Source organism: Aspergillus caelatus, assembly GCF_009193585.1.
Source record: "Aspergillus caelatus strain CBS 763.97 unplaced genomic scaffold BDV27scaffold_77, whole genome shotgun sequence".
Classification (NCBI taxonomy): domain Eukaryota; kingdom Fungi; phylum Ascomycota; class Eurotiomycetes; order Eurotiales; family Aspergillaceae; genus Aspergillus; species Aspergillus caelatus.
The window spans coordinates 60,640-87,427 of record NW_022475340.1 but is presented as its reverse complement, the minus strand read 5'-3'; the positions used below and the strand labels follow the sequence as shown (position 1 = coordinate 87,427).

General features: G+C 48.3%; 8 protein-coding genes across 8 annotated transcripts; 5 read left to right on the top strand and 3 right to left on the bottom strand.

Annotated features, from left to right (window-relative positions):
- Positions 1–242: 242 nt before the first annotated feature.
- Positions 243–1,687, bottom strand: BDV27DRAFT_127551 (endonuclease/exonuclease/phosphatase family protein). The gene has a single exon (XM_032066795.1). It carries the CDS (start codon positions 1,628–1,630, stop codon positions 599–601), a length of 1,032 nt encoding a protein of 343 aa, XP_031928099.1. The 5' UTR covers positions 1,631–1,687; the 3' UTR covers positions 243–598.
- A 418-nt stretch (positions 1,688–2,105) lies between these two features.
- Positions 2,106–3,048, bottom strand: BDV27DRAFT_144811 (SGNH/GDSL hydrolase family protein; the record flags this gene model as incomplete). The annotated part of the gene is made up of 5 exons (XM_032070309.1): positions 2,106–2,239; positions 2,313–2,703; positions 2,762–2,840; positions 2,902–2,941; positions 2,997–3,048. 5 exons carry the CDS (start codon positions 3,046–3,048, stop codon positions 2,106–2,108), a joined length of 696 nt encoding a protein of 231 aa, XP_031928098.1.
- Positions 3,049–3,549: 501 nt separating this feature from the next.
- BDV27DRAFT_157314 (uncharacterized protein) lies at positions 3,550–5,862 on the top strand (the record flags this gene model as incomplete). Its single annotated transcript, XM_032072486.1, has 3 exons — positions 3,550–3,585; positions 3,674–4,109; positions 4,169–5,862. 3 exons carry the CDS (start codon positions 3,550–3,552, stop codon positions 5,860–5,862), a joined length of 2,166 nt encoding a protein of 721 aa, XP_031928097.1.
- Positions 5,823–7,535, bottom strand: BDV27DRAFT_171928 (cytochrome P450; the record flags this gene model as incomplete). The annotated part of the gene is made up of 1 exon (XM_032075730.1): positions 5,823–7,535. One exon carries the CDS (start codon positions 7,533–7,535, stop codon positions 5,961–5,963), a length of 1,575 nt encoding a protein of 524 aa, XP_031928096.1. The 3' UTR covers positions 5,823–5,960.
- A 636-nt stretch (positions 7,536–8,171) lies between these two features.
- BDV27DRAFT_144808 (general substrate transporter) lies at positions 8,172–9,799 on the top strand (the record flags this gene model as incomplete). Its single annotated transcript, XM_032070308.1, has 3 exons — positions 8,172–8,483; positions 8,529–8,921; positions 9,032–9,799. 3 exons carry the CDS (start codon positions 8,172–8,174, stop codon positions 9,797–9,799), a joined length of 1,473 nt encoding a protein of 490 aa, XP_031928095.1.
- An 806-nt stretch (positions 9,800–10,605) lies between these two features.
- Positions 10,606–13,050, top strand: BDV27DRAFT_157310 (thioredoxin domain-containing protein; the record flags this gene model as incomplete). Its single annotated transcript, XM_032072485.1, has 2 exons — positions 10,606–12,328; positions 12,380–13,050. 2 exons carry the CDS (start codon positions 10,606–10,608, stop codon positions 13,048–13,050), a joined length of 2,394 nt encoding a protein of 797 aa, XP_031928094.1.
- A 4,353-nt stretch (positions 13,051–17,403) lies between these two features.
- BDV27DRAFT_127546 (CAP domain-containing protein) lies at positions 17,404–19,801 on the top strand. Its single transcript, XM_032066794.1, has 3 exons — positions 17,404–18,727; positions 18,783–19,072; positions 19,134–19,801. Exons 1-3 carry the CDS (start codon positions 18,141–18,143, stop codon positions 19,202–19,204), a joined length of 948 nt encoding a protein of 315 aa, XP_031928093.1. The 5' UTR covers positions 17,404–18,140; the 3' UTR covers positions 19,205–19,801.
- Positions 19,802–20,773: 972 nt separating this feature from the next.
- On the top strand, positions 20,774–23,948 carry BDV27DRAFT_127542 (choline/carnitine O-acyltransferase). The gene is made up of 4 exons (XM_032066793.1): positions 20,774–21,543; positions 21,617–21,646; positions 21,705–23,636; positions 23,686–23,948. Exons 1-4 carry the CDS (start codon positions 21,156–21,158, stop codon positions 23,811–23,813), a joined length of 2,478 nt encoding a protein of 825 aa, XP_031928092.1. The 5' UTR covers positions 20,774–21,155; the 3' UTR covers positions 23,814–23,948.
- Positions 23,949–26,788: the final 2,840 nt, after the last annotated feature.

Sequence of the window (26,788 nt, the reverse complement as noted above, 5' to 3'; positions counted from 1 at the left end):
GTGGGATTATAGGCTTATGTGGGACTTGTTCCATAATCAACCATCACTCAACTAATTTGCATCAGACATTCTTAGTAGCTGAGTGTTGAGCTGGTTGCCAAAGCCCTTGATGCACGGAGCGAAGATGTAGCAACGCACGGTGTGGGCCTCGGTGATGTTAGCTTTGGTCTGGAGTACTTGCTCCCCTTGGTTCTTGGTCAAATCTACGGAAAAAGGATCTGTCACTTCAAACGTTGAAACGTGTCAAACACATGCAGGAGTGAACCAGCCATGGGGCGAAACCATCCCTAGGGACATCTTGGCTTGCTAGAGATGGTTTCCGAATGTAACTTGTGTTAGATTCAAAGGCGTACAACTGATGAACTATACTGCATGTTGCAACGCAAAACCACTGGCCCAAGGGGTGGCGGCTTTGCCCCAGGCGGAGTGGCCACATTGATGATGAAGCTCGCTTGATCTTAGACTCCGGCAATGCCAAAGGAAGCATGAAAAAGAATACAGCAGACCACGTAGCTTTCTACCAATTCTGCCAAGAGCAAAAAAACGTACTCATGACCCGTCCCAGACAGTATGATCAAAACAATCCTATCGTGTCCACTCAAAGCTGCCCCTTCGTGCTAGGTAAAACATCCACTATCGCCATAACCCCCAGGTGATCCGTAATCCAGGGCTTCTCGAATCCCAGCTCCACGATCTGCTTCCCTTCTTCGTTCCCCTCGGCCAGGATCCCTGCTCCAAATCTCTCAAACTTCAGTAACTTGACAGACCCTCGGAAATAAACCTTGTCCATTCTGGAACACCCAAACTGCGTACGCTGTTTTGTTGCTGCTTGTTGGCCCCATGTATATCCTTCCTCGGTGTCCTCCTCTCCACCTAGTTCTAGGAATGCGTCCTTCAAATTATTGTCCACATGCAACGTGCGATCAAACGGCTGAATTGCATTGAAGTCACCGGCAGCGAGGGCAGCGTACACCCCATCGTGATGCATATACTGAGCGACTAGCTGCATCTGCGGTGGGCGGTATGGAGGGTCAAGGGCCATGGACTCTAAGTGCGTGTTACAAAGGCGAATTCGCTTCTCCTCGAGCCCAATAGAGACGTCTACGAAAAGGGCATCGCGATCCATGCGCGTGAGGGAGTAGTGGACGCGAAATACAGATGTAATAGGCAGAAGCTTGCTGACCAGAACGGTAGTTCCATACTGCGCGGTGGCCCAGTTGGCGGTGTCAATATCTGTAAGATGGAAATTGGCTTGCACCCACGGAGTCGCAGCAATTGTTTCCAAGTCCAAAGGGGTACATTCTTGGAGAAAAATAACAGGGGAGACATTTAGAGGGAGAAGGCGCGTGAGTTGATGAAGATGTGCAAGCGCTGGTCGCATGCGGGCTGCGGCAAAGGGAAGCATAAAGTCAATGTTCCACGTATAGAGCGCAATGGCCGTGATGGCTGAACTATCATTATCATTGCCACTCGAGTTTCCGAGGGCGGATGGCAACTTGGAGATCCAAGTGGATGTTGCGGGGTTAAATTCATAGTAAGTCTGGGCGTAAGGCTCGTCCAAGGTCCAGGGCACCGACGTCTTCCGAAAGGTCGTGGTGTCCCTAATGGCCTGGGCCACAAGCGCTTCCATGGCGATAGATGGGAGTTTTCGGAGGGGAGAAAGTGTAGAGGTCAAGAGGGATCAAAATGTATAAAGAAGGAAGATGGAAAGAAAACCAGCTAAAACCAAATCTAAATATAAATTAAATACGCACAGCAACCAAGGTAACGTGATTACCCCTCCTTTCTATAATTGGCTGGAAATTTACTATTTACACTCCTAATAGATATACCATTCTGAGTGTCAAGGCAGGCAACTACTTCTATCATTTTACTTATAATCTTGATATTATCTTTACAAGTTATATAAAATATTAAGGATGGTTGTAGAGGACTCTACTAATCGGTGGTTGGGACTTATTCAAGGATTGCGGGAGCAACTGTACGCTATAAAAGTAGGTTTAAACCAGATTTTATGCAGCAACAGTTTATCTACTGAGCCACTGAAATATAACTTCCACCATCGAGGTGCATGATCTGGTCAAGAGATATTCTGGCGTAGCTAATCACATTGGAGCTTCTCTCCAATCTTCAAACACCATCTCCAACTTCTCAGGAACCTGATCCGGCCAGTTCCGCTCGATCACCTCCATCACAGCATCAAACTCAATCTTATACGCCTTCCCTGTCAAATGTAATCCTGTCCAGCCCATCCATGTCAGCCTCACTTCCTTGACACCAGATATGGACCAAAAAGCCCAAAGAAAACGTACCATCCGCAAAAAGCGCCTCAAAACCCTCATTATTAGGGGCCTCCCTCGACCCCACCAACACATCACCCTCCTTCCACCCAATATATCTCATGAACGCACTCCACAGATCTACAACCGGCACATCTAGCTCCTTCCCAAGCTCAATAACAGCCTCAGCATACTTTCTCGTCTGTGCGGCTGTCCGACTTGGATGTGGGACGCCTTCGGAAGCGTCGAAGTCTTCGAGCTGGTATTGGTTGACGGGGGGTGGGGTGAGCAGGAGGATTCTTGGGTTTTGGGCTTTCACAACCGGGTGTTGAACTATTCGGCGAAGATTGCTTTTGTAGGCTTCTAATGGGGTGTGTTGGTACATTCCGGCCATTACGGCGTCGTTACAGCCGAGGCAGATTGCCTGTGTTATGTCAGTGGGGTTGTTGCAGATTCATAAAGACTTGGTAGGAGGGACGTACGAGAAATCGGACGGTCGCCGTTTCTGGCCTGGGGAAGAATTTTGGGAGGACCTTCAGTGCCATAGCAGATGTATAGCCACTTCACATAGGAGGTTAGATCATATGCAACATAAAAAGTTAGAAGTCTAATGAGAGCATACGAGAAGCCCCGATTGATCACATCTAGCCGCCGACTATATGCTATGTGAAGTTTAGCTAATTGAGCGACCAAAGTCGGGGAAACTCTGAAGCTCACCGTCTTGAAGTGCTGGATGATATCCGAATCCATCGTCCTGGTTGGAGGACATCTGCGTGAGAGTCGCCGAACAGAATGAATTGATCGAACGGCTGATTTAACGGCGCCATATTGTGTAGTACAGTGATGGCAACACAAAACGACAAAGCATTACTCTTGATTTTGACACAACTTATAATTCACTAGCCAGGACCCAACCCCGCATAGTACCACAAACTTCCATCCTCGGATTGCAAACTCTAGCAAGGAAACATTGGTGATGAGGACACCCCGTAGCTGACTGAAGACCCTGTGAGAGCTCAGGACTACATCTGCGGCCGATAAAACGAGCTGTGGAGAATCATTGCGTCAAGTCTCTTAGGGCATGGTATGGTGAGGGAATTTCCGGCGGAAATTACCAACCTGGGCTGTCTCAAACAGGAAATTTTAGATCTTGGCCAATGATTGCCGAGCCCGCCCAGACTGGGGATCGTTTAGGGCAGAATCGCCTCGCTTTCTCGACGGATTCCGCCGAAGAGGCCTCGAGTTACCACACCACATTCTTTGCACAGATATGGCCAGTTCTGGACTGAAGTGGCTGATGATGAAGGTACAATGATAGGTGTTACCCGTGCTCTTCCCTGGCCATGGTCGGATGCGGGGTAGTCTCCAATCGTGAAAGCTGACCCCATCACCAGCCCTACCGCAGCCCTTGCTTCTCAAATTTACCCTATCGTCATTACCAAGCGCGCAGACTGCCTTACAATCGTATGATTGTTCCTATTAGCCGGGATAAATTGCCTCAAGATGAGAATTTCAACAATGATATCGACGCCATCCGGAAAGACGTCAACCAGGACCACTTGCACCAATTGCAGATATGTCGTCCACTATATCTCGATATTGCTTTTACTGACGGACGAATACAGAGCGACACTCAAGATGTAAGAGGCCATCTCTCATTGTGCGTAGTTTCTGGATTGAACAGGAAACCAGGCGACGACCAGTCCGAGACATGCCGTGCCTGCCAGAAGACAGGCGATGTGTGTGAACGAACAGCGAGCAAGATTCGTTTCCGTCATGGATCAAGTGCGAAGTATGATTCTTTATTCGGGAATGATCAAGTGTGGCTACGTACGAGCAAGAGAAGTATGCCACCCTCAGATGTCAGTGGTTCATGCTCACTTGATAAGGTATATTCGACTTTGTTGACGAGTCCGACGAGGTTATTGCGAGCTATAACCGAGATTCAGGATCCGATGGAGACGGAGACTATAGCACGGAAAATCATGGAAAGAGTTTAAGCCCAGCAGCCAATAGACTCTCTGAATCGGCTTCGAGTGTCGACTATCCTCGGCATTGTACCCGAGTTTCCTTGGGGTCTGATGGGCTAGTCCATGCCTCGCCTGTCGAATCAGGGCCACTTAGCCTGCATGCGTCGGCATATCCCCAGGATCAACGCCCATTTAGCCCTAACATATCTACGGATTACCAGCCACAGCGTTACGGTGGTTGCTATGATGAACCCGGCCTGACCTCCGAATCATTTCATACCCACCAACCAAACATCCATCAACTCACCAGCAGCCTTCCCACCAATATAGGCGAAGATCACGTAACCCTCCGCCTCGAAGCCACCCTACTCCGCTACTTCATTGAAGAAATTTGCCCCTGGTTCGACATCTGCGACCCAGACCGGCACTTCGCCCGTGTCCTTCCCCACCGAGCCCGTAACTGCCCGCCCCTCCTACAAGCCATCCTAACGGCCTCCGCACGCCACCTCACCACCTCCCTCAAATTCAAATCCCCGACAGGAGGTTACACCTGGAACGGCCTAGTCATCCCGAATCTCAATAAATCCACAGCCCTCCATTACCACGATAACTGCATAAGATCCCTCCTCAGTCTAAGCGGAGACCTATCTCGAATAAACAGCGAGGACCTCCTCGCCGCGGCTATCGTGCTAAGATTCTACGAGGAGATCGACTCCCCATTAGAGAACAACACTGATAAAGGTGTCCTCCTTCGTGTGCTCAAAATCTTCGTCAATGCCCAACTCCCATCACCAGATGCATTCCCCTGTAGCCTTGTAGAAACCTATCACAAACATCATCATCATCACTTTTCACTAGTCTCAAACACCTCACCAACCACACCCCCAGCAATTACACACACCCAATCAACTACCCTCCTCCGCGCCTGCCTCTCCATCGCCTTCAGACAAGAACTCTATAAATCTTTTATGACCCAACGCCCTTTCACCCTCCCTCTTTCCCGGTGGTCTTCCCTCCGTTCCTTCACTCCAGCCGGGGACGGAACATGGGCTGATCGGCTTGTTCTCTTCTGCGCCGACGTGCTGGAATACTGCTACGGGAGCTCAGAGACAGATCATTTGCCATCCACCGATGTGAACAGGTGGAACGACTTAACCCGCTACGCGGAGGATCTCCACGCTCATCTCCCACCCTGCTTCGAACCAATCTACACCAGATCCCCCCTCGAAAGTTCTGGGGATGTGTTCCCAGAAATCTGGTACGGAGATGGCTGCCACGCAACAGCCATCTCCCACCTCCATCTCGCAAAAATGCTTTTAGCAGTCTTCAACCCCACAATCCCCAAGCTTGGCCACGGGCATATGGCCGCGATGATGCAAGTTCGGGCCGTAATGAGAGAAACCGTGATGAAGCTCTGCGGGATAGCGCTGTGGAATCGCCGGGCGCCTAGTGTGTTAGTAGATGCGACGATGGCCATCAAGGCTTGTGGGGAGTGTATCACCGAACCAAGTGAGAGGCAGGCGGTTTTGGGGCTTTTAAGGGTTACAGAGGTAGAGTATGCGTGGCCTACAGGTGGGATTGCACAGAGTTTGAAGGAGGCTTGGGAGGGCTAACATATAAAAAAGAAAAGAAAGAAAGAAAAAATAATTCTTTTCCTATCTATCGCAATGGACTTAGAGCAACGAACAAAAGTGGATTAGTGATCTAACTATCACGTATCCTTCTTACTGTCTGTTGTCCTCCTCCAAATTTTCAACGGCAACGGCCCTGGCAATAGATTCGTCACCTCAATTCTCTCCTGCTCCCAGTTCGGAGTAGGAAGCGCAAACTCATACCTCCTCACAAGGGTCGCCACCATAACCGTCTGCTCCATGTAACTCAGATTCCGTCCAATACAAGCCCTCGACCCAGCACTGAACGGTACAAAACTCGACTGAATATCCTTGCGTTTTCCGTCTAGCCATCGCTCGGGTATATAGTTTTCTGCATCTGGAAAGGCCTCTTCGTCGCGGTGGGCGACGTAAGAAGACATGGATACTGTCGTGTTCCCGGGAATAAATTCACCGAGAATGTAAGCCCCTTCGGCGGGTGTTCGTCGGGGGAGGTTATAGCTGAATGGGGGTGTGATGCGGAGACCTTCGTCCAGACAGGCGCGTAGGTAGGGGAGATTCTTGACTTTATCATGCGGTGCAATAGTATCGCTGTCGTCAAGAGCTTCGTCAACTTCGTTTCTTAATTTCGCAAGACACCTCGGGTTCCGAATTAGCCAGTAAATCACATTATTCAGGGCTATCGCGGTCGTGGCGGATCCGGCATCAAGTATCACAGCGCTCTCCGCGGCAATCTCTCCCCATTCAAGGCTATAAGGCTCACCGCTCTTGTTGTGCAGCAAATATTGGAAGATATCGTCGAGCTTTTCGCCCGCTCTGTAGCGGCCCAGACGCTTTTGAACATGGTAGTTCACAATATCACTCCATCCATCATTGAATTCCCACAACTTGCGGTAGGATGCTAAAAGTCGCGTGGTGTATCTGCTGTTGATATGGTACCATTTATCTGCAAAGGCAATCCTAGTATGTGCGATTTTCGACGCGTGTAGACAGTCCCGGTATGGCGCTTGATATGCTTTCCCATCACGGCCCGCGGCAGTGACCAAGTCATTTCCCGCGGTGAGAAGTCCTAAGTCCTCCGATAGGGCAAGCTCTCCGATAGCATCGATTGTGAAGAAGTTCGACCAAGCCCTAAAGTCAAAATTCGAATCCTTTGGATCCGGATCGGATCCTTCCACTAAAGGTGCCGTACAATGCTTGTCACAGGCAGCAATACACTGCTTCACCTTGTGGGCGATTTTATCCTCCCAGTCTTCCAGATTCTTCGTCGCAAAGGCACTAGCCAACATCTTGCGCTTCCGGGTATGGTCAGCCTTGTCGATCACATTCCCGAGATTGAAGTGGGTTGTCTTTTCTGTCTGGTAGAAGGTATCCTTGAGACACTTTGTGCCGTGGCCGTAGATATCATTGTATGCACCCGGATGGCCGTATGAGAGTGAGTTCGGTCCGATACGGATCACAGGGTGGACCTTGTGCATATCGCTCAGCTTCTTTGACCGTATTCCGCCGCGCCACGTTTCGACACACCAGCCAAGGTTTGTCAGGGCGCAGAGTGTGTTATAAGCGGGATATTTGCGGAGGCCTTTACAGTCTAGAGTGTAATCGATGAGGGGTTTGAGGAGATGGTAGAGGGTAATGAGGATAGCCCCCAAGATGAAAACTGGGACCATGTACATTTTTTCTGACAGGATCTGGTCTAGTAAGAGAGAGATAAAAAAATGTCGACTATGGGTTCCATTTCATACTGAGGGAGGAGGTGAGTATTATACCGACGAGTTTTGAGGATGTTGTTGGCTAAATCTCCACGTTCAGACGGGATGAAGCAATACTTGCCATATTGGGCATGCATATTTCAAATTCTTAGATTCATGCTTGTCGAGATACATAATCCAACCCGCCTGGTTTGAAACTTCTTCCAGTGGAGAAGGGGCTGGTACCGGGTGAAGTTGCCTATCGGGGATTCCTTCCCTCACTAAATTCTTCCACTCCCACCCTCAGCAGCGGAATCTGCAAGATCACGCTGGCTATTGATATGACATTGGCAGGTAATTCACACCTCATGCCATGGCCTTACTTGCCGGGGTAATATTGCCCTGTGTGACAGTGGATCCTGGGGTTTCTGGGGTATGCAATCGTTCCCCGCAATATCGGCTTTAGCCCCAATGGCTTGTTGAATCGCCGAGTCTTGATCCGACGCGTGGATGCTCATATCCAGCCAGTATAGAGCTGCCCGTTTTTAACCCTAGCTATCCCTTCGTTGACTGTCATAGTATGACTTGTGACACGGAAGTCTCGAACAATCCCCTACCCTTATGATGACTGTCCTCGAACATGACGAGAAGCCCGACTCGGTTCGTGTCGAGTATGATGCCCGGAATAATGCGCACGATGACAGTATTGAAGACATAGCCACGAGTTGGTTTGTGTGGCTGGTTGCACTCACAGCTTCTATTGCCGGTGGTTTATTCGGTTACGATACAGGAATCATTTCTGCTGTATTTGTCTACCTAGGTGACGACCTTGATGGCTGCCCAACATCGGACAGTGAAAAAGAACTAATTACCAGTCTCTGCGCTGGTGGTTCTTTTATCGGCGCAATCATCGCCGGAGTTACCGCCGACAAGGTACATTCCCCACGCGTTAATTGCTTCTTATGCTCATTGAATTAGTATGGCAGAAAACCCGCCATCTATGTCGGCTGCTTTCTGTTTACCATCGGTGCTATCCTCCAAGGAGCAGCATACAGCATTGTGCAGATGGCTGTTGGCCGGCTTGTCGTTGGCTTGGGCGTCGGCTCTGCCTCCATGATTGTTCCCCTGTATATCGCAGAGATCGCGCCTACCAAGGCAAGAGGCCGTCTAATCGGCCTTAATAACATGTCGATTACCGGCGGACAAGTTGTGTCCTATGGCCTGGGTGCGGCATTCGCACACGTTTCATCTGGATGGAGGTATATGGTTGGCCTTGGGGCCTTCCCGTCAATTATCCTCGCGTGCCTCCTTCCTTTTTGTCCCGAGTCGCCCCGTCAGCTCATCTACCATGGTAAAATGCAAGAAGCAGAGGTTGTTATCCGATAATTCTACAAAGACGCCTCGGACGAGCAAATCCGGTCAAAGGTGAGACTAATCAGCGCGGTCTGCGATGAATCGAAAGAACTTAACAAGGACTCAAGCCGCTGGGCCAAATCAAAATGCTGCATATAAAGCCAGCCTATTTCCGTACTCTTATCTGCGCATGTGGATTTATTGTGATTGCACAAATGTCCGGCTTTAATACCCTTATGTATTACTCTGCGACCCTCTTTGACCTCGTCGGCTTCTCTAATCCTGTCGCCGTCGGCCTCGTCGTCTCAGGGACAAATTTCATCATGTCCTGGGTTAATATGATGACCGTCGACCCCATCGGCCGCCGCCGTATCGTTCTCCTAACCTCCTGGGGAATGTGTGCTGGCCTTGTCGCCGTTGCTATCGCATTCAGTTTTATCCCTGTAAATATATCAACTCTCGAACTCGAAACCGACAGTGTCAGCACCGCTGCTATCGTCGTTCTCGTATACATTATCTGGTTCGTCTTCTGCTACGGTGTCTCTATGGGAAACACCGCGTGGATGAACACCGATCTCTTCCCAATGGAAGTCCCCGCCGTCGGGACAATGTGGCTCGCCTGCTCCTGCTGGGCGGCTAATATAATTGTCTCGAGTACCTTTTTGAGTATGATGAAGGGGATTATGCCCAGTGGAGCATTTGGTCTCTATGCCGCTATTTGTGGGATTGGATATATCTTGATCTATTTCTTTTATCCCGAGGTTTCGGGATTGACCCTGGAGGAGATTAGGGAGGTGTTTGAACATGGGTTTGGGGTCTCTTATTCCAGGCAGCTACGGAAGGAGAGGACGTCTGCTCGGGAAGCTGAGCAGGCTGAAGAGGCTGGTGGGAAATAAACATAACAGACAGTTGTTAAGCAGTATGGACGAGTACGCGGTTCTGGGTGAGAATTGGGGTGCGCCTCCGGAGACGGGTTGACTACTAATGTTCTTAGGAAATATCTCAGTTTCCGAAATTTAAATACTTATAGGCTAGTTTGCTTCAGAATTTGCTAGCTATTTCTGACCATGAGCTAGCAATCCACCCTCGAAGACGCGGGACTAGATACAAGTGATAATTCTGTTTTATTTCTATCCATACCAAGTTCCTAGTGAAGATATATTATCCTCGGACATAATCATACTGACCTCGATAGCCCTTCTATTCATACTTTGAAAATGGGTCCATTCTTGTACTTTCTCGCAGCAGATATCTCGTCCCATTGTTTGCATGGTCTGTTGTTGTTGTTGTTGTTGTTGTTGTTGTTGTTGTTGTTGTTGTTGTTGTTGTTTGATACCGATGACTAATCTACCCCAGTCACGTGCCACGCTTTGATGCATGGATGACGCAGGACGGTGGACGATCTCCCGGATGCGGGTCAGCCTATCGAAAGGCCATCATCTCGTATTCTCTTTCTCCGCGTCTTGTACCTTTCTTGATTTTCCCCTCCTTTGTTACCCTTATCGTCCACGTGTGCATACAGAGTCTCGATCATCATTAGACTAGCCTCCGGGCTATTTACTGTGCAAATATTCGCTGGAACCTAGTCGCTCACGGTGCCCCTCAGACGCGCGGCTGGACCGGGGTGTCTTTACGCTACAGCAGGCGGTGTACTACTCACCAGCAGTCGTTCACTTTCCCGCGGAGATCATATTGGCGCAAGATGGCGGCCCCATCAGGCTTGCATGCGCATCTTCATCATGGCGCAACCGATGCGGGACCGAAGCTGGTCAACCGATTGCGTGACAGCCGGTCACCGTATGTTAGAGCCCACATGAATAACCCAGTCGCCTGGCAACTCTGGGATGCAGAAGCGATCAATCTCGCCAGACGCTATAACCGACTGGTGTTTCTCAGTATCGGCTACTCGGCTTGTCACTGGTGTCATGTCATGGAAAAGGAATCCTTCATGTCGCCGGAGGTGGCTACCATCTTGAATGAATCGTTCATCCCAATCAAGGTGGACCGTGAGGAGCGGCCGGACATTGACGATATCTACATGAACTATGTACAAGCTACCACGGGCTCTGGTGGTTGGCCGTTGAACGTATTCCTGACTCCGGATCTAGAACCGGTCTTCGGCGGTACCTACTGGCCTGGACCCAATTCGACGACGCTACTAGGTAATGAGACTATCGGTTTCTTAGATATTCTGGAAAAGCTACGCGAAGTTTGGCAGACCCAACAGCAACGGTGTCTCGATAGTGCGAAGGAGATCACAAAGCAACTCAGGGAGTTCGCCGAAGAAGGAACACATTCGTACCAAGGAGACAAGGAAGCAGATGAGGAGCTGGATATTGAACTCCTGGAAGAAGCTTATCAACATTTTGTGACTCGCTATGATTCTGTACATGGAGGTTTTTCTAGAGCACCGAAGTTCCCAACCCCTGCCAACCTCAGCTTTCTACTCCGGCTCGGGGCGTACCCAAACGCGGTGTCGGATGTTGTTGGTCAAGAAGAATGTGAGAAAGCAACTGCCATGGCAGTGCATACCCTTATTAGTATGGCACGTGGTGGCATCCGTGATCATATTGGACATGGCTTCGCAAGATACAGTGTCACTGCTGATTGGAGTTTACCTCATTTTGAAAAGATGCTTTATGACCAGGCACAACTCTTGGATGTATATGTGGATGCATTCAAGATAACACACAATCCCGAACTGCTGGGCGCCGTGTATGATTTAGCTACTTACCTGACCACCGCTCCTATTCAGTCACCCACTGGCGCTTTTCACTCTTCGGAAGACGCGGACAGCCTGCCGTCACCGAATGACACGGAGAAACGCGAGGGAGCATTTTATGTCTGGACATTGAAAGAACTGACACAAGTGCTCGGCCAACGGGATGCTGGGGTTTGTGCTCGCCACTGGAGTGTGCACCCTGACGGTAATATCTCCCCCGAGAATGATCCACACGACGAATTTATGAACCAGAATGTGCTTTCCGTACAGGTAACCCCGAGCAAACTAGCAAAGGAATTTGGGTTAGGGGAAGAAGAAGTGGTAAGAATCATTCGTTCGGCGAAGCAGAAACTGCGCGAGTATCGGGAACGAACTCGAGTCCGCCCTGATCTGGATGACAAGATCATTGTCGCCTGGAACGGGCTAGCCATTGGGGCACTCGCCAAATGCAGTGCTCTGTTTGAGCGTATTGAAAGTTCCAAAGCAGTACAGTGCAGGGAGGCAGCGGCAAAAGCGATTAGCTTTATCAAGAATGATCTCTTTGATAAAGAAACCGGGCAACTGTGGCGTATATACCGTGATGGTGGCAGAGGTGATACGCCAGGCTTTGCTGACGACTACGCTTATCTGATCAGCGGCTTGTTGGATATGTATGAGGCAACATTTGATGACAGCTATCTGCAGTTCGCAGAGCAGCTTCAGAGTAGGTGTTGCTGTCGAGCCCTCATCGTATAGGTACTAACGATACTACCAGAATATCTCAACGACAATTTCCTTGCATATGTGGGATCGACTCCGGCAGGTTACTATAGTACGCCGTCCAACATGACATCAGAAATGCCGGGTCCTCTTCTTCGTTTAAAGACCGGAACTGAATCGGCCACTCCATCTGTTAACGGAGTTATTGCGCGCAACTTGTTGCGCCTCGCCAACCTGCTTGAGGACGATGATTACCGACTGCTCTGTCGCCAAACATGTCACTCTTTCGCGGTCGAGATCCTGCAGCACCCATTCCTCTTTGTCGGACTGCTTGATGCAATTGCCGGACTGGAAGCTGGCTCGCGAAACTTCACAGGCGTTCTCTCGACGACACTTCTTCCTCAGGCCGGGCCCGGATCGTCAAACCGTCTTAACAGCAACTCCGACGAGCCCACATCCGACGAGCCCACATCCGACGAGCCAACATCCGTGCGCGAACTCATTGTGCAGAGACTTCGTGCAGAAGCTGGTCAGGCGATATCAACCTCCACGACCACCGTTTCCCTCATTGACATCCGTCCCTCTCACGTGGGAGACTTCGTAGGCAATCAGTCATTCTGGTTGCGGACTCGGAATAAGCTATACAAGGACTTGAAGCCGACCGAACCGGCGAAAAACCATATACTCGTATGTGAGGGTGGTAGTTGCAAGATGATGGATGTATGATTCTGGAGGTTCTTGCCACTGGTCTTTCTCATTACTTTCGATACTGGGGCTATCGATACTCTTCTAGTTTATGAATTTTGGAGGCTTTTTGCATTAGCAATTGGTTTCGTCGTCTGTTTCTGAGTCTGGACAGGATGGCTATAATCAGACGCGCAGTATCATTACATAGGAACTTTTAGCAACGAATATACTTCCTTACAAACAAACACAACACCCATATCTATTTTTCCAGGACAAGAAAGAAAAAAAAAAAAAAAACCGGAAAAGAAACGCATCATTTACATGTATCACACAAGCATAAAGCACACTCTTGCAAATTTCCACAGTAAAAAATAAGGAGAAATGGCAGTAGATAACAATCATCCCCAAGCCAAAGATACACAGAAACACACCCCCCCCCCCTTCCCCCAAAAGTCCAAACACACACTTCCAAGCCTAAAGAGTACACCCACTTCCACAGGGCAAATAAACCAAGCACGCAATAATCCCAACATCCGATCAAAACATAGATCGAAGATCAAAGATCGAAGCAAACAAAAACCAAACCAACAACTGACATCACCCCCGTTTCACATAAATTAAGCATGGTAATTAAACCTCGCCGATCACCTAGCCACCACTTAGCTTAGCATAATAGCATCTGATATAAATGACTAAATGACTATATCGATCCCATGTGGACTTCGCCGATTAATCATCTTGTCTTAAGTATATTAGGGGGGGCCTAAGGCTGCACTTGTGGATCTTGTAGGTGGAAATTTTTTATTCGTACTGGACTACTGGTAGATGATGAGGGATTTTGTCCGCCCCAGATCGGTCTCGAAAATTGGGTGGGGATCTGCGCTCTAGGGTTCTTTTGGGTGTTTACTGTGTTTTCTCCTATGTATGATTTTCGTATTTAGATGTTGTTTAATGGGAGTTATGGGTGATTGTTCGGGGTGTTGTTAATTTATACTTGTGTGTGTTTATCTTCGCCTTATCTGAGTATACTTGCTCGCTCGTTTGATTTGGGCTGGAATAGATATTTTTGAAGAGTGACATTTTTGAGTCTAAGTATTGACAGTCCTTGTTAGTAGATCAGGTAGGGGTAGATATAATGGAAATTACAGAGTTGATAGGGGGCGGTAGAATAAGGAATTCAGAAACAGCGGCTTTTGATGGATATGCTGGGCTGAGTTGAAATATCTCTAATATATTACCCTGAGCAGATCCAGAAAATTTAGTAAGTAGCAGGATTAATAGATATAGCAAATCCAGTGGAAACGGTTATTGGCATTGAACGTAGGTGCAATTATCGAGGGAAAATAAGATAATACCACCACACTCGATATGGCAACGCTGGTGAAAGAGGATTAAAGAAACTGGGGGTGGAACAGCGCCAGATATAGTATATCAGTCATGCGTCGTAGAAGTATATAATGATCAGGGGATATTTGGAAGCATTGATGGCCATATTTGAAGAATTCACGCTATGTCCTTGGGAGTTTGTTTTTACATCATGTTATATATCAATATAAACATATACTCATACCAGAGTATCACTAGTAGCACCTAGAATAGATAATCTGCCAAACCTGGCAGAATAAGCTGCCAAATTTCCATCTTGCCTGCGATACCAGGCTCATTGCGTGCTTCTCCCCGCGAGAGTGCGATTTATTTGATATACCATACGGAGAAGGAAGATGCAGATCAACTATCATATTATGCCTGGTTGCGTCACACTCACACACACACACACAAAAAAAAAGGATTCATTTCATTATGTAGTACAAGGTTGCGTAGTACCTGTCAGCATCATACTATATAAATCCATTTAGAACGCCCATCCAAATTCTGTAAAAGTATCAGTATGCATATACGAACCTCTGGGTAACGGGAGTTGCCAGAAAAGTCAATGGTGTGCCTCAGCTGGAGGATACCGTGGTTCGTTCAGAGTTGTATGAATGGTTTGTTTCCCACTACTTTTTGTTTGGAGTGTTTGGATTCCTCAAAATGGCCGGACTCATTGCTGTACCGGCGGCGAGGGGTGTTTTCCTTAAACCAGACCAGGTTCAGATATATAGATAAAAATAAACTACCCTTTCAGTGAGGTGAACAGATGCTGTAGGACCAGTGCAGTATGCATGTAGAAAGAGAGTAGAATAGCCATATTTCAGGAGATGATAGCCACAATTGTTTGTTTGCTACCCAACCTGAGAGATCAGGAGATCAGGAGACCACTCTGAACGAGATATGATCTACGTAAGCCAGAGCGATATTAAAGGATTAGACAGTCTAGATAGGAGCTGTGCAGATCGAGCTCCTCTGATCAAGAGTTTCTGTAGAGGAATTAGATCTATCAACCGGCTCGCCCTTGATCCTTTGTTGGATCGTCCTCATGATAAGTCAAGGTAAGCCTAGATTCATGTGTTGAAATTATTTTTAAACCATGTTCCCGTCATGTTCTATATTCAAGCTTGTTATAATCCCTCTTTCATATTTTTACACTGGTGTTCAATGTCAAGCTACCGCTCGTGTCGAAAGTCACGATGGGTGGTGATACCAAAGCATCGCCCGCGGCTAGGGAACCACAAGGAATATAATGGAAAATAAAGATGGATAAAGGAGAAACAAGATGTGATGAGTAACCCATAGGCCTACCGTTGTTCTTGACTCCAGAACCCTGCGTGGAGGCGTCAGCTAAGTCGGATATCGTTAGGGCCTGTAGTACGACCCGTCAGCACTTTCCCGCCTATCATCGACGCATATTGGATGCAGAAAAGTCTAGATTTAACAGTCCATGGTTACACAGGCGTTTGCGTCGTCATCTGTCGGGTCAGCAACGGCATATGTACAGTATGCAACTTGTATGTATGTACCCATGTACGGTGGTACAGATTGGAGGTGCAGCCCAGTGGTCCGTCCACGTGGAATGTCAACCACAATGCGATTTAGATAGAATTTGATGGTCCTACTTTATCGTATAAAGTTCCCATTACGCTAAGGGGAAGGAATAAGTTAATTCCTCGGGAGACCGACCACTTTTGACAGATCATGACAGATCAGCCAAGACCACCATGATTGTTTAAATTACTCAATTCGCCAGCCTCGACTCGGCAACGGTACTTGTGACCCGTTCGGCTAGACAACCCAAGGCGTTCTGGACTGCTCGAGACAGCGAGGACAAGGGAAAAGCCGGTGAGACCGGGGTGGACTGTGGTAGTATGGATAATGGGACAGGACGTAAGCACGAGTCATCAATGGACAGTTAATATCCATGGGAGATGGGCAAGTGGGGCAAATCTCCGAGGAGGTAGAAAACATGAAACATTAGCGAGTGGCAGAAAGTTGCCGAGTTGCCAAGTCGTTGGTGGTTAATCGTAGAATTACCCCTGGTTGGGTGGTCCGTTCATTTGCATTTTTCGCCCGTTCCTCGTGGGTGGCGCATCGGATTGGTCAGACGACGAAGTTTCACGGGTTTGACCATCTGAAACTTTGCATTTTTACTTTTTTCATATCGTCTTGTATTATTTATTTATTTTAATTATTTTTTTTTCTTTCTCTCTCTTAAAATTTCACGTCTTATACCGGTTCGTTTTCTTATTCTCGACAGCAATGGTATGTTGGGTTTCATTCAACTCATTGTGGTTCGTGAATGCCATTGACCATCGAACAATGGATCTAGCCAGTGGTTATCACTGTGTATCCATTCTGCCCAGAAAATGAGGATTGTAGGATTTCCATGGCTTGGGGCTGATGGTGGTAATATGGTACGAATCAATCTTACGTTTGTCCACTTTTCTTTTCTTTTTTTTTTTTTTTTTTTTCTTTTGTTCTTTTCTTTTTCTTCATCTCTTTTCTTACTAGTGGGGGGAACTGCCCCAAGGTTGCAGGGGTCGAGTGCCTGCAATCTCCACCGCAATTTAGCCAATGGTGAATGGTGCCTGACCTGGTCGGCATGTTGATTGGTCGGACCGGGGTTAGGGTGTGCCAGGGGTACAGAACAAAATCGTTCCATCGTGCAAACGGAGAAATTCACCGTCATCTCTTTTTAATATCCTCAGAGAATCTTATTAGATTACCATGACTATACGGAGCAATAACCAAATCATTCCATAATGGATAGCTAACGTTACATCCTTTCCATGGCTGGGAGATTCTTTCAGGAGGCTGTCAGGAATGTATTTCGTACACCGTTGTGGAAGATGGGTCGGGACACTGTTCCAGACGATCTCTGGTATGTATGAACTGACTTGGTGGTTGGGAGGATAATCAGGGGATGAGAGAAAACCCCCGACTCTTTCCTCAATTTCATGTCCAGTAAAATCAGAAACTCTAATAATTCGTTACCGATCTTCTTTGTGGTGAAAAAAAAAAAAAAAAAAGGGAAATTCAAACAAGGAAAAACCAAAATCAAAAAGACAATACTATCACCGGAGATAATTAACCCACGTCAAAGGATGCTGGGTTGGATTCGTCAAACATAATTCCTACGATCCCCTCTAGAGCTCTCCTTTAATCACCATCGCAAAAGCCAAGCTCTCTCCCCAGCTCATTTCATTTGTGTTTAATTATTCCAGATCGCACGGCCCCACTTGGAAAGAGTGACCACGCCCGTTGAGGGGCCTTTCGACTCTCCTTTCCGTGATTAAGGTCCCCATCGACGGTTGTCTAGTCCGCTTCATCACAGCCGTCCCACGCGACGTACCACACTATATTATCACTTCTCCCTCCACGTCCTTTGCCACTCTTCTCTTTTGTTTCCCCATTGCTGGTCTCTCAACGCATTTCCAAACTTACCTCGCCTTTGGTACACTTTTTTCCACTCTTTCAAAAAGTGTCTCCAAGGCTGTCACTCTTTTGTCTATATTGGCCTGGACCGGAAAAGCGTACATAAAACCAACCATCCTTCCTTTCCAAAATTCCCTGTTCCTCAAAGTCCAATCGCAGTCGATCTGCCTGTTGTCGGACGAATTTTCTCCATTCATTTCAGAACTCGGTCGGATAGCTTCCCGGAGAAGTAGTTTTCTCGATCGAACGCAGTTGACCTGTGAAAACACATCTCGCAAACCAACAAGACTAAACCAACCGTCACTAAACCACCAAACACCATGCGGTCTTCCTTGCTTATGGGCGCTCTTTGCGCAGCTGGTGCCATGGCCAATCCTCTCGACAAGCGGGCCTACACTACTGACTGGACTATCGTCACTGTAACCACTACTATCACCGCACCTGTGCCCCCTGCTCCTACGACTTCCTCTTCGACATATGTTCCCGTGCAGGAACCCGTCGCGAGCGTGGAGCCTGCCCAACCTGAGACGTCTGCACCGGCACCAGCACCGGCACCAGTGGAACAGAGCTCGACCGCGGTCTTTGTCGAAGTCCCGGCGACTTCTTCCGCTCCTGCACCGGTGGAGCCCACCAATGCTGCTGCGGCCGACCAAGGATCTGCCTGGACCTCCGCGTGGACCTCCGCGTGGACATCGTCCTGGACCTCTTCTGCTTCCCAGCCAACCACCCTGGCTAGCACCACCTCCAGTGCCAGCGGCGCTACTGCCACGAATGCTTACCAGTCAACCGTCCTGTACAACCACAATGTTCACCGGAGCAACCACTCTGCTAGCTCTCTTGAGTGGGATGCCTCCCTGGAAGCTAGCGCCCAGACCCTCGCCGCCAGATGCGTCTACCAGCATGACACGTAAGAGTGCCTCTACTTTTTCGTCAGCTGTGAAATGTACTAACGGTTTTTGTAGCTCCATTGATGGCGGTGGCTATGGCCAGAACATTGGATATGGTGTCTCCTCGGAAAAGATTGGAGAGATGATCACCAACCTGATGTACAACAACGAGATGGGCTACTTCGAGAGCCTATATGGCGAGGCCAGCCCCAGCATGGACAACTTCGACGCTTGGGGTCACTTCTCCCAGATCGTGTGGAAGGGTACCACCCACGTTGGTTGCGCTACCGTGACCTGCAACAGTCTTGGTAACGTTGATGCGTCCGTGGCAGTCCCCTTCACTGTTTGCAACTACAGCCCGGCCGGTAAGTGATAAACACCCGTGTATCCCGTTTGTGAATCCCAGTAATCCTGACAATATTTTAGGAAACTATGCCGGCGAGTATGCCGACAATGTCCTTCGTCCCCTTGGACAGGCCATGTATGTCGTATCTTAAATTTCGAGAGTTGTTTTCGCCTCGACTGTGACGGGAGATCTGTCTGTGCACGCAGCGGCAAAGATTCCGATCCAGGGTAGTGATTGTATCGATGGGGTCGGGTATGCACACGGGAACCGTTCTGTGGCCAGATTAGATGAACTTGGCCAACTCAATGGTGCACAGATGCTCTCCTGTATCGGCCCGTCCGCGAGATGTGAAATTTATGAAACTCACCAATGGAGATACGCCTGACAACTGTCAGTTTCTTGCTTTTATTTGAACTTTCTCCCTGTCTCCTTCGGTTTTCCTTCGAGACCACCCCACGTTTGCCTGCGCCGACTCGCCAAGTTCATGATTGCATCCACCATCGGGGGTTGTCTAGCCATCAAGTTGGTTCCGAGGCGCAGGCCATGCGATGAGGTGGAGATTTTGATTTACCTTCTCTGTGAATATTGCTTTTTGCCCCGTCATGGTACACCAATGGCAACATTTGAATCGAATGATTCTTTCATCTTTTTTCGCTTCTCCGTTTGTGCTTTATGTGTTCATATGAGCGTCTTGGCGGAGCATTTTTGATGACCAAAAACTAAATGATGAGACTTCCTACGAGATTGATTTCCGCGGATTGTACGGAGTAGACTGTACTTGTAGAATCCCATTGATCGCCGAATGCGGCGATGGCAATGACACATGTAGTGTAGCCAATGAACGGCGTGGCTGAAGTAATCGAACCCCACGTGACCGGCCCGTTGGAGATTAAGTTCCCCGCAACCAGAACTATAGCTGCTGCACATTCGACCTCCCCCAGCCAGCTCCCTTCGTCCGAAACGTCATCGGGCAGAGAATCCCCGTCTAGTCGGGTTGCAAATCAGCAGCAAGCCTGAGAGTTTATTTTCGCTGTGACGGCAGTGGTGCAGTCTATCTAACCTTGGCCCTAGGGTGGCTGCTGAAGATTGCCACATCAAATTGGAATCTGGCGATACGACGTCAATTCGGGAGGATCATTAACTTGACATTTTAGATCTACAAGCTCTCACTTGCCAGTACTAGCTTATTGTCACCGTCGCAAACTGTCATATCTAGCGTGTCAATCAACTGTACACGCAATTTTCGACATCCGCAATTCCGTTTCTCGTTTGTGAGACAAGACAGTAGCTCTTCTGTCCCTCTTCTCTGGTCACGCTCCACTCGGATCTTTTGTATGACGACAGACCGGGTCTAGGAAGACTACGGGAACCTAAGCGGAGGAACTAGATCGAAAATTTTTATACCAGGTGCTTCAACTGGTAATCAGTGTTAATTTCAACTTTTGTGGCTTTTAGGCAATTGTTCGCTCGTCTGTGCGACTGCGACCCACACATTCTATATATCTCTTGGCGCATCGCGGAGCTACTAAGAGATATCTATTATCGACTAAGCTTCTTCATCCGTTCCTCCGATACCACCTTTGCCCCAAGCGTGCCGACGCTTGAGCCTGCGACAGCGGACCGCCGTGTTTTATCCGGCTAGCTGAGCTTTGACTGTTGCCCTTATCATTACTTTTTTTTGGTACCTCGTAAGCGTCCCTTTCTCCGTCCATAGGTCCTGGTTTCCCTTAGCCCGGCGCCCGAGCACATGCTCTCCCCGCGCCTGTCGTTCCTCTAAACAGCGGGGCTAGAATGGGTACTCTTATACCCTATATAGTCCTTATTTATTTATATCTCCCCCTTCACTCCTTTACATATCCATAGTTTACCTGAGACTTGTTACTCTTCAATTGCGTTTATCTTCCTCGAGACCTGCTGTTAGTTACTATCCCGTGATTGGGTTGGTCATGCGCTACTAGCCAGAATCCATGCCCTCATACTGCCTGCAAGATTGTCACTACTTCTATCGCACCGCTTTACGCCTACTGTCCATTCCTACCTTCCTCGCTTGTCGCTACGCTTAGTTGATCATATTCTGGACGTGAACATCACATACTGACACGATGTCTTATTCGTCTGTTGCAGTTCGTCACTTCACGGCCCCAAAGCCACTATTGGACGCCATGGCCACCCCGCGCTCTCAACCTATCATGGAGGCTAAGATTACGCCTACCTCTGTGGATGGCGTGAACGGCGATAATGTTGCGTCAAATTCGTCAAAAAAGAAAGGGTCCACGTTCGCTAACCAAGACTCTCTCCCGAAACTTCCTATTCCGGATCTAGAGAGCACATGCAAGAAATACATTGAGGCCCTGTCTGCGTTACAGACGCCAAGGGAACAGGAAGAAACAAAGGCTTCTGTCCAAGACTTTCTCAAGTCGGACGGCCCTATTCTTCAAGAGAAGCTAAAGAACTATGCTTCTTCGAAAACCAGCTATATTGAACAATTTTGTAAGTGCATCCGTGAAGAGGGGAAGGGGTGTTACGTTGCTATATCGAATGAGAGCTAACATTGTAAACTCAGGGTATGATTCTTACCTGAACTACGACAGCCGTAAGATAAGCCCTCTATCACAGAAACTATCTGGGTTCCAGCATGCTGACTCTAACAGCGGTCGTTTTGAATCTCAACCCATTCTTCTTGCTAGAGGATGACCCCACACCTGCCAGGAATCACCAGGTTACTAGAGCAGCATCGCTTGTTGTATCGGCCCTCAGCTTTGTCCGGGCTGTGAGGCGGGAAGAACTCGAGCCTGATACCGTTAGAGGGACGCCACTATGCATGTATCAATACTCTCGATTGTTCGGAACAGCGCGTCTGCCCACCGAAAATGGATGTGTTATCAGTCAGGACCCCCACGCCAAACACATTGTTGTCATGTGCCGGGGCCAATTCTACTGGTTTGATGTCCTCGACGAGAACCATGATTTGATTATGACTGAGAAGGACATCGCCCTTAACCTTCAAGTAATAATCGGGGATGCGGAACAGACCCCAATCCAAGATGCCGCCAAGGGAGCTTTGGGTGTCCTCAGTACGGAAAACCGCAAAGTGTGGTCTGGGCTACGGGACATCTTAACGAAGGACGAAGGCTCAAACAACGCAGAATGTCTAAATATTGTCGACACAGCTCTTTTTGTTCTTTGTCTAGATTATACTGAGCCGAGCAATACGTCTGATCTCTGTGCCAACATGCTTTGCGGTACGAGTGAAGTGGTCAAGGGTGTGCAGGTCGGAACTTGTACCAATCGGTGGTATGACAAGCTCCAGATCATTGTGTGCCAGAACGGCAGTGCCGGTATCAACTTTGAACATACCGGTGTGGACGGTCATACGGTGCTGCGTTTTGCCAGTGATGTTTACACAGACACGATACTTCGCTTCGCAAAAACTATCAATGGTCAGGCGCCCACTCTGTGGGCAACCAACAGCCCCGATCCGGCCAAGCGTGATCCCCGAAGCTTTGGCGATGTCAGCACTACGCCCCGCAAACTAGAGTGGGACATGCTTCCTGAACTAAGTATTGCCCTGCGGTTCGCCGAATCCCATCTTGCCGACCTTCTCAAGCAGCACGAGTTCCGCGTGCTCGAGTTCGAAGGGTTTGGTAAGAATTTCATCACGTCGATGGGGTTCTCGCCAGATGCGTTCGTACAGATGGCGTTCCAAGCTGCGTACTACGGGCTGTATGGCCGTCTGGAGAACACCTACGAGCCAGCCATGACCAAATTCTTTTTGCACGGCCGGACAGAGGCGATACGGACAGTTACCAACGAATGCGCCAATTTTGTACAGACTTTCTGGGGAGAGAAACCAGCGGAGCAAAAGGTGGAGGCTTTGAAGAAGGCGACCGAAAAGCATACCGCTACTACCAAAGAATGCTCCAAGGGACAAGGACAGGATCGACATCTCTATGCACTATATTGCCTCTGGCAGCGGTCCTTTGAAGAAGGCTCTTCCTCTTCTGGTAATAGTGTAGTAAGCAGTTCCAACGGCTACTCTAGCCCTGCTGAGAATGGCTCTGCTGTGGACTCACCGAAGTCCCCGCTATCGGATGATGGCGTATCCTCTACGACTAGCTATGGCTTGCGTGCAATTCGCCCGGCGCCACCCACGCCAGCACTCTTCAGTGACCCCGGTTGGGACAAAATCAACAATACCATCCTGTCGACCTCGAACTGTGGAAATCCATGCCTGCGGCATTTTGGCTTCGGTCCGACGTCTGCGGATGGCTTCGGAATCGGCTATATAATTAAAGATGACTCGATCTCGTTCTGCGCCTCGTCCAAGCACCGCCAGACCGCTCGGTTTTTGTACACACTCGAGTCGTATTTGTTTGAAATCCGAAAGCTACTACGCGCCACAAACCGTAAGACGGCCAGCCCGCGAACCAGTCGGGCCCGGGAGATGGAGATCATCGCCGAGCGGCTCCAAGGGGATCACCGTCGGGGCCGGCTCGTCCGGGGAGATCCTGGGGCAGTGCGCCGGGGTGCCGATACGCCAACAACTGACAGCGGAGAAATAGAAGACGACGGCATGGGTGGATGTAAGTTACCGACTCAATCAATATCTCAGAGATACTAACAGCATATCAGACGGGTTCTTCGATGCCGGAATGTTATTACATGCACTCAAAGGCTTAAACACCGACCGAGAGCGTAACGGAGACAAACCCGAACGACGCCGGTTTGTCGGCAAGAAACTACGTCTAAATGAGTACTGATTCTTTCTGCCTTGGGAGGTTTGGTTGTTTATTGTTGAGAATTTACGATATGCACATTTAGAGCGAGATACCAATGCGACTACTTGTTCTTCAAAACTAGTCGTCAGTAGTTTTGTTGGATGCTGATCAGGTGATGGAGTAGAGGTTGTATCTTCAGAATCAAATCGTAACATATCATATTTCATATCATGCTCTGAGTCATTTCTTGCAGTTTAATGCACGGTCACGAATGCACTGTGAGAGAAAACTTTCTGCGTGGTAATATTATTAATCGCGAATAAATAACCAGCCAACCAGAATTTGGCCGGCCGCATACCGAAAACGTCGAGGAACATGGAGTTCCATCAGCTGTGTTCACGCCATCGACTTTCTGCCCAACCGACAATTGTCGAAAACGACCATTGCAGTTTTTTTTTTTTTTTTAAATCGTCGTAGATTCGTGAACTTACATAATAGCCTATCTGTAATTACTGGAAAGCGGCCTTTCTCTTCTTTTTCTCTCTTTTGGCGTTTTGTGGTACCATATCGTGGTGTCGTGCTTTGCGTCCACTAGTGATATGTACATCATGACTTCGATCCTGTGAAATAGTGTATACTATGCGAGTCGAATCAGGGTAATCGTCCTTATTTGTGATTCGAGAATTCATCACACCTTTGGTGTTATTGTTTGTGTTGTTGTGATCTTGAAGGGGCGTCTAATTTTCATATATATATATCACGACAATGATATTGCCTTAGCCCTTGGAAAAACGCTCCACGTCTGCCCCGAATATGCATGTGCAAGTCATGCACGAGATATGTAGATATGCATGTATGCACTTGTAATCTGCCTTGGTCAGTATGGGGAAGTTAAGAGACAAACCGAAAAGATAACGGGTATTTGTGAGTTGTTCTGTTGATCTCCGTAGGCTTAGTGGCTTGAGTTGGCGAGTGATTTTGATGCGTTGTACACCTCCTTTTTACCCTTTTTTTTTTCTCTTTTTTTCCCCCTCCCTTTTTCTTTTCTCCCCTCTGGTTAGATGCGGCTACTGCAACTGCAAGTCACTGTACATACTGTATGTATGGAGTACAGCGAGTGTTACTTGTATCTGTAAGTGGTCTCTGAGGTGGCCTCAGGCACAAATTCGGTGGTGGTATCAGATTATGTATCAAGTAGATTATCTAGTTTGAATACCATGGGAGAATGTACTCCCGGAATAAAATTTCTTCTACACACGCGTATTGCTATCAGGCCACTCATTGTTTATTTTGAAGAAGATACTCCGTCGTATTCCTATCGATACAGCTAATCTTGCCAAAAAAGAAAGACAAAAAAAAAAAAAAAAGAAAAAAAAGAAAAAAAGCCAGCCGCTTTTACCACCGGCTAATTAACCTCTCACCAATCAAAGGGACAGTCGGTGAGATCATATCCTCCACCAACCGATCAGACCCCCTTGACGAACTGATTTTAGTCGCCTTCTAATGCGTTTCTAACTGTCTCATCGATGTATCTAGCGGTAAGTTTCCCTTGCCGGTCCGCCGGTATCCGAGTTTCCAAATTCGAAACGTCGCTGATTGATAGATTGAGTTGATAGATATATCATCGGTGGTTGTTTTTCTGCTTGCACAGCCTCTCCCGTGCTGTTGGCTACCGCCCTGTGTAGTCTGGATCCTGTGTAGTATCTGACCATTCCTCCAGTAATTACTATTACTCCTTCGGTCAAGTCATGTGGCGCACGTGATTCCTCTGGCGAACGCTGATTCCGTCGCTCTGGCGGAAGTGTTCCATCCACTCGGACAGCTACCTACTACTACATACTTACATACTACTACTACTAGTAACTAACATAGACCGGCAACTCTTGTATATGGATCCTTGCGTCACGGATCCTCTCTGTTAATTGCCTTTTTTTCTTTTCTTTTCTTTTCTTTTTTTTTTTTGAGAACGGTCAAATCCTTCCTCGATAGATTATCGGCTACATATAATCGATCCTTCGACAGCTCCTTTGGATACTGGTAAGTGAGGGTGACTTATTGTTGTTGTTGTTGTTCTTGTTTTTTTTTCCCTTTTTCCTTTCTTTGTTCCAACTGGTTGTGTTTATTTCCGACGACCGGAGACAGTGTTGTGATCTGCTCTCGGCGGCTGGAAAAATTACCTCCTTTACCTCCCTTAGCCTTAAGAGGTATTGGCCTTACTTTACACGGTTACTCTCAACCTTCAAGGCTCAGGCCATCGGCTAGCTTGGTGCCTTAAAATTCCCTTTCAGGCGCTCAGGCTGCTCATCCGCCCATCCACCTTACACTTTCCTTCCAATAATCATTTCAACCTGTTTTAAATGGTGTCCACCCTTCCTGCAGCCTACCACAGCGTCGCATAGTCAGACCATCGTGCTCTGGCCGGGTCCACACTAGACCGTCCGATGTGCTGCTGGTATTGGTCCTGCCCGTCCCTTGCCCTTCTGCGTCCTCTTGCCTTTTAGCGTCCCCATCGCTTTCCCACTAGGAAGATCCTGCCTTTGCATCGCTGGCGAACTAGCGCCCTCGTTGCTGAGCATTTGCTGCTTCTTGGTCCTGCAACACGGTAAATCTTCTCGTTCCAATCCCTCAAACTGGAGGAGGGGCTTGCTTGCTTGACCTTTCCCCGATACTGGTGATATCGATCGCATCATCCACTTGCCAATCTTCTCCTTTATCTAAGTAACTGCTTGTTACCTATCATATCCCCCGTGATCTATCCCTTTTATGACTTTCCGACAGTGATTGTCTTTTGATATACCCGGCAATTCGTTCTAGAAAGCTCGGATCAACTATCATATCACTCCCGCCTTAACTCATTCCATTCACTTATCCCTCCCCCTTTGCTTTCGGCTGCTTCTGAAGTCCTTCCAAGCACATATCCTGATTAAAAGGAAGCGCCGCACGATAATAACATCGCCACAGAAGAGCAGATATCTATCCCCCTTTCTTTTTTAGCGCCTTCTTCCCCGACCGCTGGG

Coding starts and splice junctions, on each gene's coding strand:
- BDV27DRAFT_127551 (XM_032066795.1), bottom strand. CDS start 1,630: ATGGAAGCGCTTGTGGCCCAGGCCATTAGGGACACCACGACCTTTCGG.
- BDV27DRAFT_127546 (XM_032066794.1), top strand. CDS start 18,141: ATGCGGTCTTCCTTGCTTATGGGCGCTCTTTGCGCAGCTGGTGCCATG. Junction 18,728..18,782: donor TGCGTCTACCAGCATGACAC/GTAAGAGTGCCT, acceptor CGGTTTTTGTAG/CTCCATTGATGGCGGTGGCT. Junction 19,073..19,133: donor TTGCAACTACAGCCCGGCCG/GTAAGTGATAAA, acceptor ACAATATTTTAG/GAAACTATGCCGGCGAGTAT.
- BDV27DRAFT_127542 (XM_032066793.1), top strand. CDS start 21,156: ATGTCTTATTCGTCTGTTGCAGTTCGTCACTTCACGGCCCCAAAGCCA. Junction 21,544..21,616: donor CAGCTATATTGAACAATTTT/GTAAGTGCATCC, acceptor TTGTAAACTCAG/GGTATGATTCTTACCTGAAC. Junction 23,637..23,685: donor AGACGACGGCATGGGTGGAT/GTAAGTTACCGA, acceptor ACAGCATATCAG/ACGGGTTCTTCGATGCCGGA.